The sequence below is a fragment of the Lactuca virosa genome, chromosome 4 (genome assembly GCF_052849685.1).
Source record: "Lactuca virosa cultivar CGN04683 chromosome 4, Lactuca_virosa_CGN04683_v6, whole genome shotgun sequence".
In the NCBI taxonomy this organism is placed as follows: Eukaryota; Viridiplantae; Streptophyta; class Magnoliopsida; order Asterales; family Asteraceae; genus Lactuca; species Lactuca virosa.
This window is the reverse complement of record NC_136429.1, coordinates 107,422,827-107,441,251: the sequence shown is the minus strand read 5'-3', so window position 1 is coordinate 107,441,251 and position 18,425 is coordinate 107,422,827. Positions and strand designations below refer to the sequence as shown.

The 18,425-nt window shown below is 39.8% G+C and overlaps 2 protein-coding genes across 2 annotated transcripts; both read left to right on the top strand.

Annotated features, from left to right (window-relative positions):
* The first annotated feature begins 1,056 nt into the window (after nt 1–1,056).
* Nucleotides 1,057–2,061, top strand: LOC145104880 (uncharacterized). Its single transcript, XM_079042045.1, has 2 exons — nt 1,057–1,179; nt 1,276–2,061. Exons 1-2 carry the CDS (start codon nt 1,057–1,059, stop codon nt 2,059–2,061), a joined length of 909 nt encoding a protein of 302 aa, XP_078898171.1.
* Nucleotides 2,062–2,903: 842 nt separating this feature from the next.
* Nucleotides 2,904–3,761, top strand: LOC145104879 (uncharacterized). Its single transcript, XM_079042044.1, has 2 exons — nt 2,904–3,182; nt 3,270–3,761. The coding sequence occupies exons 1-2, from the start codon at nt 2,904–2,906 to the stop codon at nt 3,759–3,761; spliced, it is 771 nt and encodes a 256-aa protein (XP_078898170.1).
* The last annotated feature ends 14,664 nt before the right edge of the window (nt 3,762–18,425 follow it).

Sequence of the window (18,425 nt, the reverse complement as noted above, 5' to 3'; positions counted from 1 at the left end):
AATAATAAGTAATATGTATTTGCCTTATAATATTAAAATTTTAATTAAATTTTTTTTTATGTCATTACCTTTTCCAGCTAGTTTATCAGTTGTACCAAACATCATCTTTTATTAGTTCGTTTTTATCTCTCAGCTAAGTTATCAGCTAATAATTACCTTTTTAGCTATCAATTCGTTTTTCAGTTAACAACTAATTTTGCAGTTAGTCTTCCAAACATAGCAAATTACCGAACAAATTTTATTTTTCAATTTTTATAAAAAGTATTCAAATCCGTAATTTCAACATAAACATAATATGATTAAAATAAGAGATAAGAATATATTTAAATTTAATAAGTTAGACTAGTCGGTCTATTAATATTTAATAATTAAAAAGGTAAACCTATTAATCGTACACATGACATAAACACATTATTTACTAAAATGAATGATCATACCTTCAATGGGGTCGATACATGCGTCCATAGAGAAATCGAGACACCTAACTTTAAGAATTACTTTTAGTGATTTAATAAGATGTTTTAAAAGTGTACGATTTGTCTATGAACTTGGACAGACATCGTTTACATTATTACATACCCTTTTCTTAAGTCAAAGAAATCTAAAAGCATTCCGTCTTCGGTGTTAGCCTAAAAAGATTTTGGTCTTTATTTTGTATTGGGTTTATGATTGGGCTTTTCATTAGGAAACTCTAATTAGCAATTCTATATATTATGTATTTCCCTTTCATTGTATTTGTTGTTGGAATCCTAAGTCGAGTAGGACCTGGAGACCAGCTTAGTTTTTAGGAAATCATAAACAAGTCGGTTTCTAGTTTCCTAATTGTGATCTAATTCTACAAGTCGGTAGTTTTAGGAGTATATATATGTATAGATATCGAGACATGATATTATGCAGAAAAACATAATTGGTTTTTGAGTTATTTTTCCAATTAATCAAAGAGGTGTTTGATTAAACTGTTTTGCAATTTTGTTTTACAAACTATAATTGGTATCAGAGCCAAGGAATCGAAGGTTGTGAGATTGATTTTGTTACCTGTTGACAAGCTAGGTCAACATGTCGGATGGTGAAGGTGGTGCACAGCCCCCTCCGGTGAGAGTGAAGGAGATTGGGTCAACCACTGTAGCGTGTCCTATGCTGAACCCAACAAACTACACGGTCTGGTCACTAAGGATGAAGGTAGTTCTCAGAATCCATAAGGCCTGGACTGTAATAGATCCTGGAACATAAGAGAATGAAGAGAAAGTTTACCTTGCAATAGGATTGTTGTATCAGGCAATCCCGGAGGATCTAATTATGCAAATCGGAGATGTGGAATCTGCCAAGGGACTCTGGGAAGCGATTAAGGCGAGATATGTAGGCGCTGATCTTGTGAGAGAGTCTCGATTGCAAACCCTTAACGCTGAATTCGTTCGGTTGAAGATGCTGGAGTCGGAATCAATCGATAGCTATGCCGGAAAATTGTCCGGTATCGCCTCGAAATCAGCAGCCCTCGGAGAAACCATTGATGAATCCAAGCTGGTAAAGAAGTTTCTGAAAACTCTTCCTAGGTCGAAATTCATCCAAATCGTTGCCTCCCTTGAGCAAGTCTTGGACTTGAAGACGGTGGGATTTGAAGATGTCGTCGGAAGGCTCAAAGCATACGAGGAAAGAATAAGGGAAGAAGATATCAGTGAGGCAGATCAGTCGAAGGTGCTATTTGTGAAATCGATGACTGAAGGAGGTGGCTCGTCGGCTGGTGGGGGTAACTCATCGGGAACAAAGGGAAAGTGGAAAGGAGCTAATGGGTTATCCGGGTTAAGTCAAGCTAATGGGCCACACGGGTTGAACAAAACCAAGTTAACCCAAGAACAAGAGCCCAATTCTAATTCAGATTGCAAAAATTGTAATTGTTGTTATTGTGACAAAAATCGGAAAAATAGGGAAAAAGACCGATCTAAGGTGATTTGTTTTCGGTGTGACAAACCGGGTCACTTTGCGTTTGAATGTCCGGAACGACTCCAAAAATTACGAGAAGGTGATTTTTCGGAACGTGACGACAGCGACGAATCCGTTTTTTAAAACGAAACGGGGTTGAAGAATTCTCTAGAAGGACTTAGAGATTCGGGGGTGATTGTTGGAATCCTAAGTCGAGTAGGACCTGGAGACCAACCTAGTTTTTAGGAAATCATAAACAAGTCGGTTTCTAGTTTCCTAATTGTGATCTAATTCTACAAGTCGGTAGTTTTTGGAGTATATATATGTATAGATATCGAGGCATGATATTATGCAGAAAAACATAATTGGTTTTTGAGTTATTTTTCCAATTAATCAAAGAGGTGTTTGATTAAACTGTTTTGCAATTTTGTTTTACAAACTATATTTGTAATTCTCTTTGATAATAATACGAAACCCTAGCCGTTATATGTTTTTCACTTGTTAGTTTACATGGTATCAGAGCTCGGTTGATTATCTGTACTTATCGTTTTTTGGGGGCGAGTTACTATTCATCGGCACTGTTCATCGACGTTACTATTCACAATTACTGTTCATAGGCGAGTTACTGTTCATCGGCGAGTACTGTTCATCGACAATTACTGTTCACCAGCGACACTGTTCATAGCCGACACTATTTGTGTTACTGTTTATCGACATTACTGTTCACCGGTGTTACTGTTCACTGACGACACTGTTCATCGATGTTACTGTTCATCGGCACTGTTCATCAACATTGTTCACGTGCACTATTCATTGACACTGTTTGCAATTTTGGGTATGGTTTTCTTGCTCGTTTCTGTATTTGGCTTGGTTTGATTTGTTCGTTTTGTCCGTTTTGAGGGTTTTGTTTCGTGTAGCTTTGTTGATTTCGAGATCTTGATTGTTTTTGCTGCTACTCGTATTTACTGTTTGACTGATACTGAAATATGGCTCCAAGAGATGATTCTCTTCAGTCTATTAGTATTCAACTTGATGGCAAAAACTATGCCTATTGGAGTTATGTTATGAAAAATTTCTTGCGGGGCAAGACTATGTGGGCGATTGTTACAGGTGACAAGAAGAAACCAACAAACGAGAAGACCGATAATTATGCAACCTTACTGGACTCATGGGAGACTGATAACTCCAAGATCATTACTTGGATTAATAATTCTGTCATCCAGTCTATTGGTACTCAGTTGGCGAAGTATGACACGACAAAGGAGGTTTGGAATCACTTGGCTAGGTTGTATACTCAGTCTAACTTTGCAAAGTAGTATAAGCTAGATTTTGATATTCGAGCCCTCCAACAGAACAATCTCAGTGTTCAGGAATTTTATGCAGCTATGTCGGATTTGTGGGATCAGTTAGCTCTTACAGAACCTGATGTGTTGAAGGCTTTTAAGCCTTATATTGATAGAAGGGAAGAGCAACGTTTGGTTCAGTTCTTGATGGCATTACGTTCAGATTTTGAAGGTTTGTGTGGATCAATCTTGCATCGTACACCTCTTCCCACTGTTGATTCGGTTGTTCATGAGTTGATTGCTGAAGAAACTCGTATCAAGTCCCATGCTGACAAAGCTCCCAAGACAACCACTCCTGCTGTCTTTGCTGTTCCACAACGACCTCAATCTTCAAACCAAAATCATCCCAGAGTTGCATTTGATGAGTGTGCTTTCTGTAAGAAGAAGAACCATTGGAAGGCGAATTGTCCTTTGCTGACAAGCAAGGGAAATCAACAGCAACAACAAACAAGATCACCAGCACGGTCTCAGTCTTCACAACATAACAAGTCTTTTGGATAGTCACGTCCCTCATTTTCATCTCTTAGGCCACCACAGTACGCTGCTTCTACACCTTCAGTTGAGAATGAAACAGATTCCACACCACCATAAGCCTTGGATCCACAAATTGTTGAGCAGTTCAGACAGTTCTTAGCTACCAATCCAACTGCGATGTCAGCTTCCATGTCTCATTCAGGTTTGTCTTCATCCAACACGTCAGGTATTCCTCCATCCTTGTGGATATTGGATTCTGGTGCATCTCATCACATGTCACCATATTTGTCATCTTTTCCTTCATTATCTTCTCGTACACCTGTCTCTATTATGTCTGCTAGTGCTACACCCATGTTAGTAGAGGGTGTTGGTTCTATTGTCACTCCTTATATATCTTTAATAGATGTGTATTACATTGCTACACTTGCTTTGAATCTTGCATCGGTCATTCAATTGTGTAAATCTGGTTGTTGGGTCTTCTTTTCTGATTCATTCTGCTGTGTATAGGACATTCGGTCTCGGAGAGTGATTGGGATAGGCCGTAGACTTGGGGAGCTTTATGTCTTGGAGCAGCTACATGTTGCTGATGTTTCTGCATCTATGTCACACCCTCAAAACCAAATGAACGGCGGAAACGTTCTGGGGTGGAGGACGTCATGTACAGTATCACAACAATGCAAGTAGTAAACAAGCAACAACATCATCCATTGCATTAATAATATAATTTCATACAAGTGTGTTCCGTTAAGTTTTAAAGACACCAAAACAATATACATCAAAAATATAAGATGAGTCTTGAACGAGCTCCATCTTCTCAAAACCTGGCTCCGGTACCTGTCTACTGGTGACCTGAGAATACAAGTTATTTTGAAAGTGTTTATCAGCTTTAGAGCTGGTGAGTTCATAAGTATATTAGTGTATGTGTTTGTATGAAAGCATTTGTAAGATGTTTTGTAAGATGTACTGTGTGTTTGTAAAAGTTTTGTATTTGTTTGAACTATCCTAGAAAACCCTATGTTTCCTACTAAAAGTAGCCTTCTACCAAGGCATCTAGTGTCTGTGCGTGTATCTTTTGTAAAAGTGAGTATTTTCCCAAATCCGACTATCATTAACCAAAAATATAGTTTTTACATTATTGTTTATTGTGTAAAATCACAAAGTAAAATGTAAAGGGAAAATGTTATAGTACTTTAATGTAGTATTATGAAACTACTGTTGTACTAACTACCTTAAGCCAATTGTATATTTTAAGGTAACATGTGATCGGCCTGTATCTTGCTACCGACTCAATAGTAAAGTGACAATGTAAGATGCCACAAAAATGACGTTTGGCACCCGTAGACTTGCAAGTCCCACTGTAGCGAGCAGCAAGGTGTAGGATAGTCAATCCAGTATAGATCTATACACAAACTCATACGCTCCCCAATTAAGGAGATTCTGATACAAAAACAGTCATGGCAGGTAGTGACATCCCCTGTTTAATGGCTCACATAAATGTATTAATGTAAATGTTATGTGAATTGTGTGCTAGCTGTATTGTGTGTTCTTTCTCTGTCTAGCCTGTATGTTTGTTTCTCATCACTCTGTTTCATGTTTGTTTCTCATTATAGTATGTATTGACTCATGTATGAACTGACTCATTGTATGTTTCATCGTTCTAGTAATAGTATCTTCCTAAACTACCCCTATGGTAGCTTACTAGCAATGTATGAACATGTTTGTATACCCTTGCTACCCAAGGGTATGGACTTGAATGAAGGAAAACCTTTTATATCTATATAAATATACATAATATATAACTAGGATTCAAACGACCCTCGGACAACTAACCTTGATACCCTAAGACCACAATCAAACAAGAACAGGAAGCAGGGTAGACTAGCAGTCCTAAGTCCTTCTTAATCCTACTTATATAACTATATTTATATAGATACACGTAATATAAGTTAAAAGAGGTTGATAACAAACCTTTTATATCTATATACATATACATAATATATAACTAGGATTCAAACGACCCTCGGACAACTAACCTTGATACCCTAAGACCACAATCAAACAAGAACAGGAAGCAGGGTAGACTAGCAGTCCTAAGTCCTTCCAATCCTACTTATATAACTATATTTATATAGATACACATAATATAAGTTGAAAGAGTTTGATAAATGTATTTGACAATAAAAGAGTTTGTAAAACAGTTTGAGGTAAAACAGTTTGATAAACAGTTTGAAAAGTAAGAAAACCATTTGCTTGGTAGTTATTAATCACATGTGATTGATATAATAACTACAATTGTTCAACTTGTATCCCCCCCCCATAAAAGCATTTAAAAACATTTAAAAGGTTAATTAAGGGGTATGAACTCACTTGTAGTTGGTGGTTTGGATGAACTGAAGAAATAGGATTGCTAGGTGTCAAGTGAAGACTTGTACACACACAATGATCCTATTTAACATATAAATACAACATATATGTATCTAATTAGACTTTAAACAACTAATTAGCAAAGTTAAGACATCCTAAGACAAGTTAAACACCTTATATAAGTGTTATAAGTCTCAAGGAATGCATCTAGGTGTTGTAGAACAATGCTATAGGGTTTAGGGTTCAAAAGAAACCCTAACTTGAGTTTACGGTTTTGTGACCTCAACCCAATGGGTTTACGGTCGTAAACCCTAGAGTTTACGGCCGTAAACTCCCCCTCTTTTGACCATTTGTTGATTTGAAGGTTTCTAAGTCCATTGAAGTGTTTCCACTTGAAGTATAAGCCTAAGGAAGAAGCTAGGGCACCATTCCACTCCTATTTGGAGTTTATGGCCCAAAGACCACATCCCTTTGGGTTTACGGTCATAAACCCTTATGGATGTTGGTATTTTGATGATTTCAAGTCCTTAACACATCAAGGTAAGGATCCAAGTTAGTTACCTAGGCTTAGGAAGGGACTAGGGACATATTGGTCCCTTAAAATGGGTTTACGGTTCAAGAATGTTCTTGGACCGTAAACACCATTTTCTTGGTGTTTCTTGGATGATTTCATGTTATAATGAAGTATAGCAAGTTTAAACACACTCTAGGATAGAAGTACTTACTATATGGAAGCTTGAAATGAGCCAAAATGCCAAGAACACTAGTGTGTGTTCTTGGTGTTCTTGGTGAAAATGGAAGAATCAACCTTTTGGAATGATTTCACGGTTAGAAAGGTGTTAAAACACTAGATTAAGTGATCTAATAACTTGAAATGTTTGAAAACACTTACTAGATCGAGATCTGGAATAAATCCCGGGATGATACTTGAGAGGATTTGCTTTTGTTCTTGAGAAATTTGGAAAAATGACATAAAATGACAAGTGTCATATATATACTCCAAATTTCTGGGTTTTTGGCTGAAATTATTTTATTCCGGCAGTAAACTCCAATTTCTTGAAGTTTAGGAATAACAGTGTTGCACTATAACCCTAGGGCATCCTCTCTCCTGGTATCTCCTAAAGTGTATATCCTAAAATAATCAAACTTAATCCAAAAAGTCTGAAAATTTAACTGTAACTGATTTGACTTCTATTGAATTGACATGTTGTACATAATAGAAATTTCGGGTTGTCACATCATCCCCTCCTTAGAAGGAATTTCGTCCCGAAATTAGAATTTAAGCAAATAAGTAGTTACAAGGAACTAAGTAAAAAGACGAGGATATTTCAGTTTCATCTGATCCTCTCGCTCCCAAGTGAATTCAGGTCCTCGCTTGGCGTTCCAGCGAACCTTCACTATCGGGATGCGGCTTTGTTTCGTTTGCTTGACCTCCCGGTCCATGATCTCTACTGGTTCTTCCACGAAGTTGAGGCTCTCGTTGATCTCGATCTCGTCAAGTAGGATTACAAGAGTCTCGTCGTACAGACACTTTTTCAAGTTCGAGACGTGGAAGGTAGAATGTACGTTACTGAGTTCGCTCGGTAAGTTAAGTTTGTAAGCTACTGGGCCGATTCTGGCAAGAATCTCGAAAGGCCCAATGTACCTTGGATTTAGCTTTCCACGCTTTCCGAAGCGTATCAAGCCTTTCCAGGGTGAGACCTTTAATAGAACATGGTCGCCCGCCTGGAATTCCAACAGTTTCCTTCGTTTATCAGCGTAGCTTTTCTGTCGGTCTCTGGAGGCTTTCAGTCGTTCACGGATCTGAACGATCTTCTTCGTCGTTTCCCGTATGATTTCCGGACCTGTGAGAGTGCTTTCAGGAACTCGTCCCTTAGCTAACTGGGTATCACCCACCTCAGCCCAGCACAGAGGGGATCTGCACTTTCGGCCGTAGAGGGCCTCGAATGGAGCAGCCTTTATGCTTGTGTGATAACTGTTGTTGTAGGAAAATTCTACCAGGGGTAAATGAGTATCCCATGTTTTCCCAAAGTCAATCACACAGGCTCGCAACATGTCCTCTAAGGTTTGGATAGTCCTCTCACTTTGCCCGTCTGTCTGCGGATGGTAGGCTGTACTCATGTCCAGCCTAGTTCCTAAGGAACCTTGTAGTGATTGCCAGAACCTAGAAGTGAACCTACTATCTCTGTCCGAGATAATGGATATAGGAACACCATGCAGTCGTACAATCTCTCTAATGTAAGTTCTTGTAAGCTTCTCCATCTTGTCTGTCTCTTTGATAGGCAGGAAGTGCGCGGACTTGGTCAATCTGTCGACGATGACCCATATGGTATCAAGTCCACCCGTTGTCTTGGGCAACTTGGTTATGAAATCCATAGTGATCCGCTCCCACTTCCATTCTGGGATCTCAGGCTGTTGAAGAAGACCTGAGGGTTTCTGGTACTCGACCTTGACCTTTGCGCAAGTAAGGCATTTACTTACGAAGGTAGCAATCTCTGCTTTCATGTTAGGCCACCAGTATAACTTTTTAAGATCCAGATACATCTTATCTGAACCTGGGTGAAGGGAATAACGAGTATTGTGCGCCTCATTCATGACCAAGTCTCTGAAACCACCTAGTTTCGGGGTCCAGATCCGATCCATGAAATAAAAAGCTCTGCCACCCTTAACTTCCAAGTTCTTATCCATTCCTCGCAGGGATTCACTGGTCACATTTTCAGGCTTCAAAGCGTCGAGCTGAGCCGCCTGTATTTGTGTGGATAAGTGTGAATGGATAGTCATAGTCAATGACTTGACTTTACGACCAGAATATTCTTTCCGACTTAGGGCGTCAGCTACTACATTGGCCTTGCCGGGATGATAACGAATTTCGCATTCGTAGTCACAGAGTAGCTCGACCCACCGTCGTTGTCTCATGTTGAGCTCCTTCTGATCGAATATGTGTTGTAGGCTCTTGTGGTCCGTAAAGATTGTGCTCTTTGTATCGTACAGGTAGTGTCTCCAGATCTTCAAAGCAAAAACAACTGCTCCTAGTTCAAGATCGTCCGTCGTATAGTTGACCTCATGTGTTTTCAGCTGCCTCGAGGCATAGGCGATGACCTTACCTCGCTGCATCAGAACACATCCGAGACCTTGGTTCGATGCATCGCAATAGACAACGAAGTCTTCTATTCCTTCGGGGAGGGATAGTATTGGTGCAGTGCACAAGGCTTGTTTGAGCGTTTGGAACGCTCTCTCCTGCTTTTCTTCCCAGTCAAAGGATACGCCCTTCTGGGTAAGTGTTGTAAGAGGCTTCGCAATGCGGGAGAAGTTCTGAATGAATCGGCGATAGTAGCCAGCGAGGCCTAGAAATTGACGAATTTCTGTAGGCGTCTTCGGTGCTGACCAGCTCTCAATGGCTTTGATTTTGGATGGGTCTACGTGGATTCCCTCTTTGCTAACCACGTGCCCTAAGAATTCGACTCGTCGGATCCAAAATTCGCATTTCGAGAATTTCGCAAAAAGCTTCTCCGCGCGCAGGGTTTCTAAGACTTGTCGCAGATGTTGACTATGTTCTTCCTTACTACGAGAGTAGATAAGTATGTCATCGATGAAGACGATGACGAACTGATCCAAGTAAGGACGACACACCCTATTCATTAAGTCCATGAATACTGCGGGCGCGTTTGTTAATCCGAACGGCATCACTACGAATTCGTAGTGCCCATAACGAGTTCGGAAGGCTGTCTTTGGAAGATCCTCCCCTAGCACTCGTAACTGGTGATATCCGGATCTTAAGTCGATTTTAGAAAAGAAATTCGCCCCTTGAAGTTGATCGAATAAATCGTCAATCCGAGGCAAAGGATAACGATTCTTGACGGTCAGCTTGTTGAGCTCCCTGTAGTCGATGCACATACGAAACGATCCGTCTTTCTTTTTGACGAACAAGACTGGAGCTCCCCAGGGTGAGAAGCTTGGTCTTATAAAGCCCTTGCTGAGCAGTTCGTTAAGTTGACAGGATAGTTCTTGCATCTCTGCAGGTGCTAGACGATAAGGCGATTTGGCTACGGGGGTAGCCCCTGGAACTAAGTCGATTCTGAACTCGACTTGTCGTTGCGGGGGTAATCCTGGTAGCTCTTCTGGAAAGACGTCGGGAAAGTCGTGTACTACTGGAATGTTCTGAATAGATTTAGTTGCTTGGCTCACATCGACAACATGAGCAAGGAATGCGCGACATTCCTTTCGCAAGAATTTCTGAGCTTGAATGCTCGAGATGATACGAAGGTTTGTGCCGGGTTTGTCGCCATAAACTACTAGGGTTTCGCCAGACGAAAGATTAAGGCGGACTGCCTTTTCGTAACACATGATGTCGGCACGCTGAAGACTCAACCAATCCATGCCAATGATGACGTCGAAACTTTTAATTGAGACTGGCATGAGATCGATCGAGAATGAATGGCTATCTAAAGTTAGGGTACACCCTATGTAAATGCAGCTAGTGCTCTCTGTCTTCCCATTAGCCATTTCTACTGTGAACGGTTCTTTGAGTGCTCGTGATTTTTGCTTAAGTAAATGAGCAAATTTCTGATTCACGAAGCTTCTCTCCGCTCCACTATCAAATAGTATACAAGCATAAGAGTTGTCGAGGAGAAACGTACCAGTGACCACGGTGGGGTCGGCAACCGCCTCCTCATGGCCTATAGACAGAACTCTTCCTACTCCACCGGCATTCCCTGCCTTGGGGCAGTTCCTCTTGTAGTGGCCCACATCGCCACAGTTGTAGCAAGATTGGCCCACTCCAGCGCCGGGGACTTGGGTGATTGGCCTCGCCGGAGATTTACAGAAACGGGCGGTATGCCCCTTCCTCGTTGCAGTTTACACACTGCATGTCCCGACAGGCTCCCATATGATGGTAGTTGCACTTGTTGCATAAAGGCAAACTTCCATAATACTGCTTTATTGGAATAGCAGCAGTGGCAGGTGCTGTCGCACTATGAACTGCCACCGTCTGCTATTTCTTCGCAGCCTTCTTCTTTTTCTTGTCATCCCAGAATTTCCGCTTAGACTCTGCAGTTCTGGCGGTTTCTGAGATGGCCAGGGTGGTTGTTGCAGCCGGGGTACGGGCCCCGTGGTCAACTAGCTGCTATGCCAATCGCTTGGCACTATCAAATGTAGTGGGGCGTGATGACAATACATTTCCCTGGTATGGTGGCACCAGCCCCCATATATACCTCTCGATTTTCTTTCCCTCTGTATGAATCATGTTGGGACACAAGGCCACCAGTTCACAGAACCTGGCGGTATATGCTACGATGTCGGTGCCTTTCATGGTTAGGCGCCAAAGTTCTTCCTCCAGCTTTTGGATCTCGCCCCTCGGGCAGTACTCCTCAATCATGAGGTCTTTTAAAGTATCCCAACCCATATCATTTGCCACTGAAAGAGATAGTGACTTAACATGGCTATTCCACCATGTTAGGGCTCTGGTTTCAAAGGTGCAAGCAGCGAACTTCACCTTGCTCCCTTCTGGACAGGAGCAGATTGCGAAAACCGATTCGGTTTTCTCAAACCATTGCGAGAGTACAATGACTCCGCCAGTTCCTCTGAAGGATAATGGCTTGCAGTTTGTAAAATCTTTGTAGGACCACTCTCTCGAGCGCACAGGGGTTTCAACCTGTATTGTTGGAATAGGAGTCCCTCCCCCAGTGGAACTTGAAGAATGATATTCAGCCATGGCTGTTGCCACAGCCGCAGCTACAGCAGCATTGAGGGCTGCTGTATCAAATTGAGGAATAGGTGGTGGAGGATTACGTCTTGTTGACTTACGTGGAGGCATCTTTTAGCTAAAAGTTTAGAATGAATAAGATATTGATAAGAATTTGACATGAACATTGATGAGAATGACTCATGGACTAACTCTCCCTAGCCCAACAGCATAATTAAATGGAATACTTGAATGAAGATAAAAGCATTTGGATAATAATTTCCATTAGATTTTTATATCTGTCAAAGATATTGGAATTACAAACGTAATGAGTTTGGGGAAAAATGACCTAGAAGTAGGTCTTACATCAACCAAGATGGAAAAATTTTGACAGTATACTACTTAATCAAAACCTAGCAGGTCTAAGATTTATAAGGATAGGAAATTAGACTTAAGTTTTTACATAACTAAGTTATATCCAAAAGCGAAGTCGGTAAGATTTTAACGACGACGAGAACTGCTTGAGTGAGTCCTTGAATCCGATAGGAGACGCTCTATGTTCCTCACACGCCTATCAGACCTTGCTTGCTGAGCTCGAAGTTCCCTGACTTCGGCTCGGGTTTCAGCAAGTTCCCTCTGAAGCATTGCATTGCTAACCTGAGCCCTTTCATGAGCGGACTCCAGCTGGCGAATGCGGACAGTATTAACACCAGAATTTGCATCAACTTCTACTACCCGGTCGATAGCCGCTCGACCCTTCTCGGTGTTCCGAGCAATCCTACGAACCATGATAGGTAGGACCCTATCAGCTGAACCTCCCTCAGTGAGGTTGTAGAAGCGTCTGTCTCCATTGTAAGGAAAAGGTTGACCTTGTTCCTGACTCCACCTATTCAAGTTTGTGGCCCACATAGGTGTGGGTCCTTGAAATGCGGGACGAGGGTTTGGGTTTTGAACAGCTGGGGGTTGGTTGTTGACTTCTGGCTCCGAGTCGGAACCATCAGAAAAACCTTCAGCTTCATAATCATCTAAAGGAATTGGGTGATTATCTTCTGGTTCTTCTTCCAGCCATTCTGCGTTGTCGTGGTTGGGATAGTACGGGTCTCCGGGAAGATAAAATCCAGCCATTAAATCTACGCGAGAAAAGGGATATAAGAAATAACTAGATTAAACTAACTAACTATATAAATAATTATAAGATGATCTTTATCAGTTGCCTCAATACTTGTTTAAAGCATACCAGTTATATGTCATGCAGACGGGATAGACCTTCGAATAAGTAACCCTAACCCTAAGCCCACAACCAAACAAGGAACAGGAAGTAAGGCAAAGATCACAGATTCTAAGTCTATAACATCCTAGTACATATAACTTTAGTGTATCCACTAAACAACCATTGATATACTAATAAAGACCTTTAGTTCTCGAATAAGTAATTATAGTAACACAAAATACTCCTATAGTATTTTAAGCTTAATGTTTTGTTCTACTGTTCTTGTTGTAGAAGTGTTGGTAAGTTTTTAGACTTGTTGCAACCTCACAACCACACTTAGGCACACGCTAATCACTCCTCGGATAATGTAGTTGATCAGGCTACATCTTCCCAAGGTTAACCATATGTCTCTAAGTCTGCTTATGCTGTCCACCAATCGTAATACTTTTGTTTTGTCCTAGTGATACTGATTTTAGTATGAATGCAGGTATGTATACTTTATTAAATATTTTATTATTTAAAGTATAAACTCTTCATCAGAGTATTTTAAATCCCGCTTGTGTTTATAGTTCGTATATCTTTTATGGGTTGATACACTCGATTCACTATAAACAATGCTCTGATACCAATCTGTCACACCTTCAAAACCAAATGAACGGCGGAAACGTTCTGGGGTGGAGGACGTCATGTACAGTATCACAACAATGCAAGTAGTAAACAAGCAACAACATCATCCATTGCATTAATAATATAATTTCATACAAGTGTGTTCCGTTAAGTTTTAAAGACACCAAAACAATATACATCAAAAATATAAGATGAGTCTTGAACGAGCTCCATCTTCTCAAAACCTGGCTCCGGTACCTGTCTACTGGTGACCTGAGAATACAAGTTATTTTGAAAGAGTTTATCAGCTTTAGAGCTGGTGAGTTCATAAGTATATTAGTGTCTGTGTTTGTATGAAAGCATTTGTAAGATGTTTTGTAAGATGTACTGTGTGTTTGTAAAAGTTTTGTATTTGTTTGAACTATCCTAGAAAACCCTATGTTTCCTACTAAAAGTAGCCTTCTACCAAGGCATCTAGTGTCTGTGCATGTATCTTTTGTAAAAGTGAGTATTTTCCCAAATCCGACTATCATTAACCAAAAATATAGTTTTTACATTATTGTTTATTGTGTAAAATCACAAAGTAAAATGTAAAGGGAAAATGTTATAGTACTTTAATGTAGTATTATGAAACTACTGCTGTACTAACTACCTTAAGCCAATTGTATATTTTAAGGTAACATGTGATCGGCCTGTATCTTGCTACCGACTCAATAGTAAAGTGACAATGTAAGATGCCACAAAAATGACGTTTGGCACCCGTAGACTTACAAGTCCTACTGTAGCGAGCAGCAAGGTGTAGGATAGTCAATCCAGTATAGATCTATACACAAACTCATACGCTCCCCAATTAAGGAGATTCTGATACAAAAACAGTCATGGCAGGTAGTGCCATGCCCTGTTTAATGGCTCACATAAATGTATTAATGTAAATGTTATGTGAATTGTGTGCTAGCTGTATTGTGTGTTCTTTCTCTGTCTAGCCTGTATGTTTGTTTCTCATCACTCTGTTTCATGTTTGTTTCTCATTATAGTATGTATTGACTCATGTATGAACTGACTCATTGTATGTTTCATCGTTCTAGTAATAGTATCTTCCTAAACTACCCCTATGGTAGCTTACTAGCAATGTATGAACATGTTTGTATACCCTTGCTACCCAAGGGTATGGACTTGAATGAAGGAAAACCTTTTATATCTATATACATATACATAATATATAACTAGGATTCAAACGACCCTCGGACAACTAACCTTGATACCCTAAGACCACAATCAAACAAGAACAGGAAGCAGGGTAGACTAGCAGTCCTAAGTCCTTCTTAATCCTACTTATGTAACTATATTTATATAGATACACGTAATATAAGTTAAAAGAGGTTGATAACAAACCTTTTATATCTATATACATATACATAATATATAACTAGGATTCAAACGACCCTCGGACAACTAACCTTGATACCCTAAGACCACAATCAAACAAGAACAGGAAACAGGGTAGACTAGCAGTCCTAAGTCCTTCCAATCCTACTTATATAACTATATTTATATAGATACACATAATATAAGTTAAAAGAGTTTGATAAATGTATTTGACAATAAAAGAGTTTGTAAAACAGTTTGAGGTAAAACAGTTTGATAAACAGTTTGAAAAGTAAGAAAACCATTTGCTTGGTAGTTATTAATCACATGTGATTGATATAATAACTACAATTGTTCAACTTGTATCCCCCCCCCATAAAAGCATTTAAAAACATTTAAAAGGTTAATTAAGGGGTATGAACTCACCTGTAGTTGGTGGTTTGGATGAACTGAAGAAATAGGATTGCTAGGTGTCAAGTGAAGACTTGTACACACACAATGATCCTATTTAACATATAAATACAACATATATGTATCTAATTAGACTTTAAACAACTAATTAGCAAAGTTAAGACATCCTAAGACAAGTTAAACACCTTATATAAGTGTTATAAATCTCAAGGAATGCATCTAAGTGTTGTAGAACAATGCTATAGGGTTTAGGGTTCAAAAGAAACCCTAACTTGAGTTTACGGTTTTGTGACCTCAACCCAATGGGTTTACGGTCGTAAACCCTAGAGTTTACGGCCGTAAACTCCCCCACTTTTGACCATTTGTTGATTTGAAGGTTTCTAAGTCCATTGAAGTGTTTCCACTTGAAGTATAAGCCTAAGGAAGAAGCTAGGGCACCATTCCACTCCTATTTGGAGTTTACGGCCCAAAGACCACATCCCTTTGGGTTTACGGTCGTAAACCCTTATGGATGTTGGTATTTTGATGATTTCAAGTCCTTAACACATCAAGGTAAGGATCCAAGTTAGTTACCTAGGCTTAGGAAGGGACTAGGGACATATTGGTCCCTTAAAATGGGTTTACGGTTCAAGAATGTTCTTGGACCGTAAACACCATTTTCTTGGTGTTTCTTGGATGATTTCATCTTATAATGAAGTATAGCAAGTTTAAACACACTCTAGGATAGAAGTACTTACTATATGGAAGCTTGAAATGAGCCAAAATGCCAAGAACACTAGTGTATGTTCTTGGTGTTCTTGGTGAAAATGGAAGAATCAACCTTTTGGAATGATTTCACGGTTAGAAAGGTGTTAAAACACTAGATTAAGTGATCTACTAACTTGAAATGTTTGAAAACACTTACTAGATCGAGATCTGGAATAAATCCCAGGATGATACTTGAGAGGATTTGCTTTTGTTCTTGAGAAATTTGGAAAAATGACATAAAATGACATGTGTCATATATATACTCCAAATTTCTGGGTTTTTGGCTGAAATTATTTTATTCCGGCAGTAAACTCCAATTTCGTGAAGTTTAGGAATAACAGTGTTGCACTATAACCCTAGGGCATCCTCTCTCCTGGTATCTCCTAAAGTGTATATCCTAAAATAATCAAACTTAATCCAAAAAGTCTGAAAATTTAACTGTAACTGATTTGACTTCTATTGAATTGACATGTTGTACAGAATAGAAATTTCGGGTTGTCACAATCTAGTGTCGATTTGTCGTCTTTTCGTTTAAACTGTTCATCGTCTCTTTTTATCTTTGGCATTCTCGTTTGGGACATGTGTCAGCATCTCGTTTACCGTTTTTGGTTTCCACTGGTGTGTTAGGCTCTTTGAAATTTGATGATATATCTGATTGTTGTGGTTGTAAACTGGAAAATTTTCTGCTTTAGCGTTTAATAAAAGTGTCACTCGTTCTGTTGCTCCCTTTGATATTGTGTATTCTGATGTGTGGGGTCCTTCTCCGATCACCTCCAAATCAGGAGCTAACTGTTATGTTTCATTCATTGATGCTTATACACGTTATACGTGGGTTTATTTATGAAGCACAGGTCTGACTTTTTCACCATATATACTGAATTTAGAGCTCTTGTTAAGACTCAACACTCTGCTGTCATAAAATGTTTTCGGTGTGATTTGGGAGAAGAATTTACCTCCATTGATTTTAAACAATTATTGGTATCTGATGGCACTATACATCAATCATCTTGTACATACACTCCTCAGCAGAATGGTGTTGCTGAAAGAAAACATCGACATCTCCTAGAAACTGTCAGATCCTTACTACTCTCTGCTCAAGTTCCCAATATGTTTTTGGGAGAAGCTATTCATACCGCCACTTATGTTATTAATCACATTCCTACTACGTACACTTCGGGGAAGTCTCCTTATGAAATGCTATTTGGACAACTCCCATATTATTCTTCATTACGAGTGTTTGGGTGTACATGTTTTGTCTTGAAGCCTCATGTAGAGAGAGATAAGTTGTCTTCAAAATCAGCTCTTTGTGTTTTTTTGGGATACGGTATTGGTCAGAAAGGTTATTAGTGCTATGATCCTTCAAATCAAAAACTGTATGTATCTCGCAATGTCACTTTTTTGGAGCAAATTCCATTCTATAGCATTCTTGTTCAGTCACATGATGCAACCCGAGAGGAGATTCATACTATTGATCCGTTTAGCATTGACATTGATGATCCACCACATGTCACAGATCCACCACTTGCTGCTGATCCACCACATGCGGCTGATCCACCACCTATCATTGATCCTTTGCCTGCAAATCATCAAGACCCCCCCTCCATCGAGGCCTTATCGTAATAAGAAGTCCACAAAGCTTCCTGACTTTGTCTATTCCTCTTACTCACCGGTGTCTGCCTCCTTTATTGCTAATGTACAACGTCTCTCTGAGCCAACATCCTACAAAGCGGCCGTTTCTAATCCCCTTTGGCAGACCGCTATGGTTGAGGAACTTGCAGCTCCTTATCAGACTCATACATGGGATCTGGTTCTGCTTCCACTCGGAAAACACACGATTGGTTGTCGTTGGGTTTATATAATCAAAGCAAAGGCTGATGGATACGTTGGCCATTATAAATCCAGACTTGTTGCGAAAGGGTACATGCAAAAGTATAGTATTGATTATGAGGAGACGTCTGCTCCTGTCGCAAAAATAACGACTGTTCGCACCTTGATTGCAGTTTCTTCCATTCGCCAATGGAAGATTTATCAGATGGATGTCAAGAATTCTTTCTTGAATGGTGATCTTCATGAGGAAGTATACATGTCTCCTCCCCCTGGTATTGCTCACCAACCATGTGAAGTTTGTCGACTTCAGAAGGCACTATATGGCCTCAAACAAGCCCCTCATGCTTGGTTTGATAAATTTTCTACGGTGATTACTTCTCTTGGTTTTCAACCAAGTAACCATGACTCAGCTCTATTTATTTGATGTACGAATGTAGTTCGGATTATTCTTTCCTTATATGTCGATGACATGATTATTACT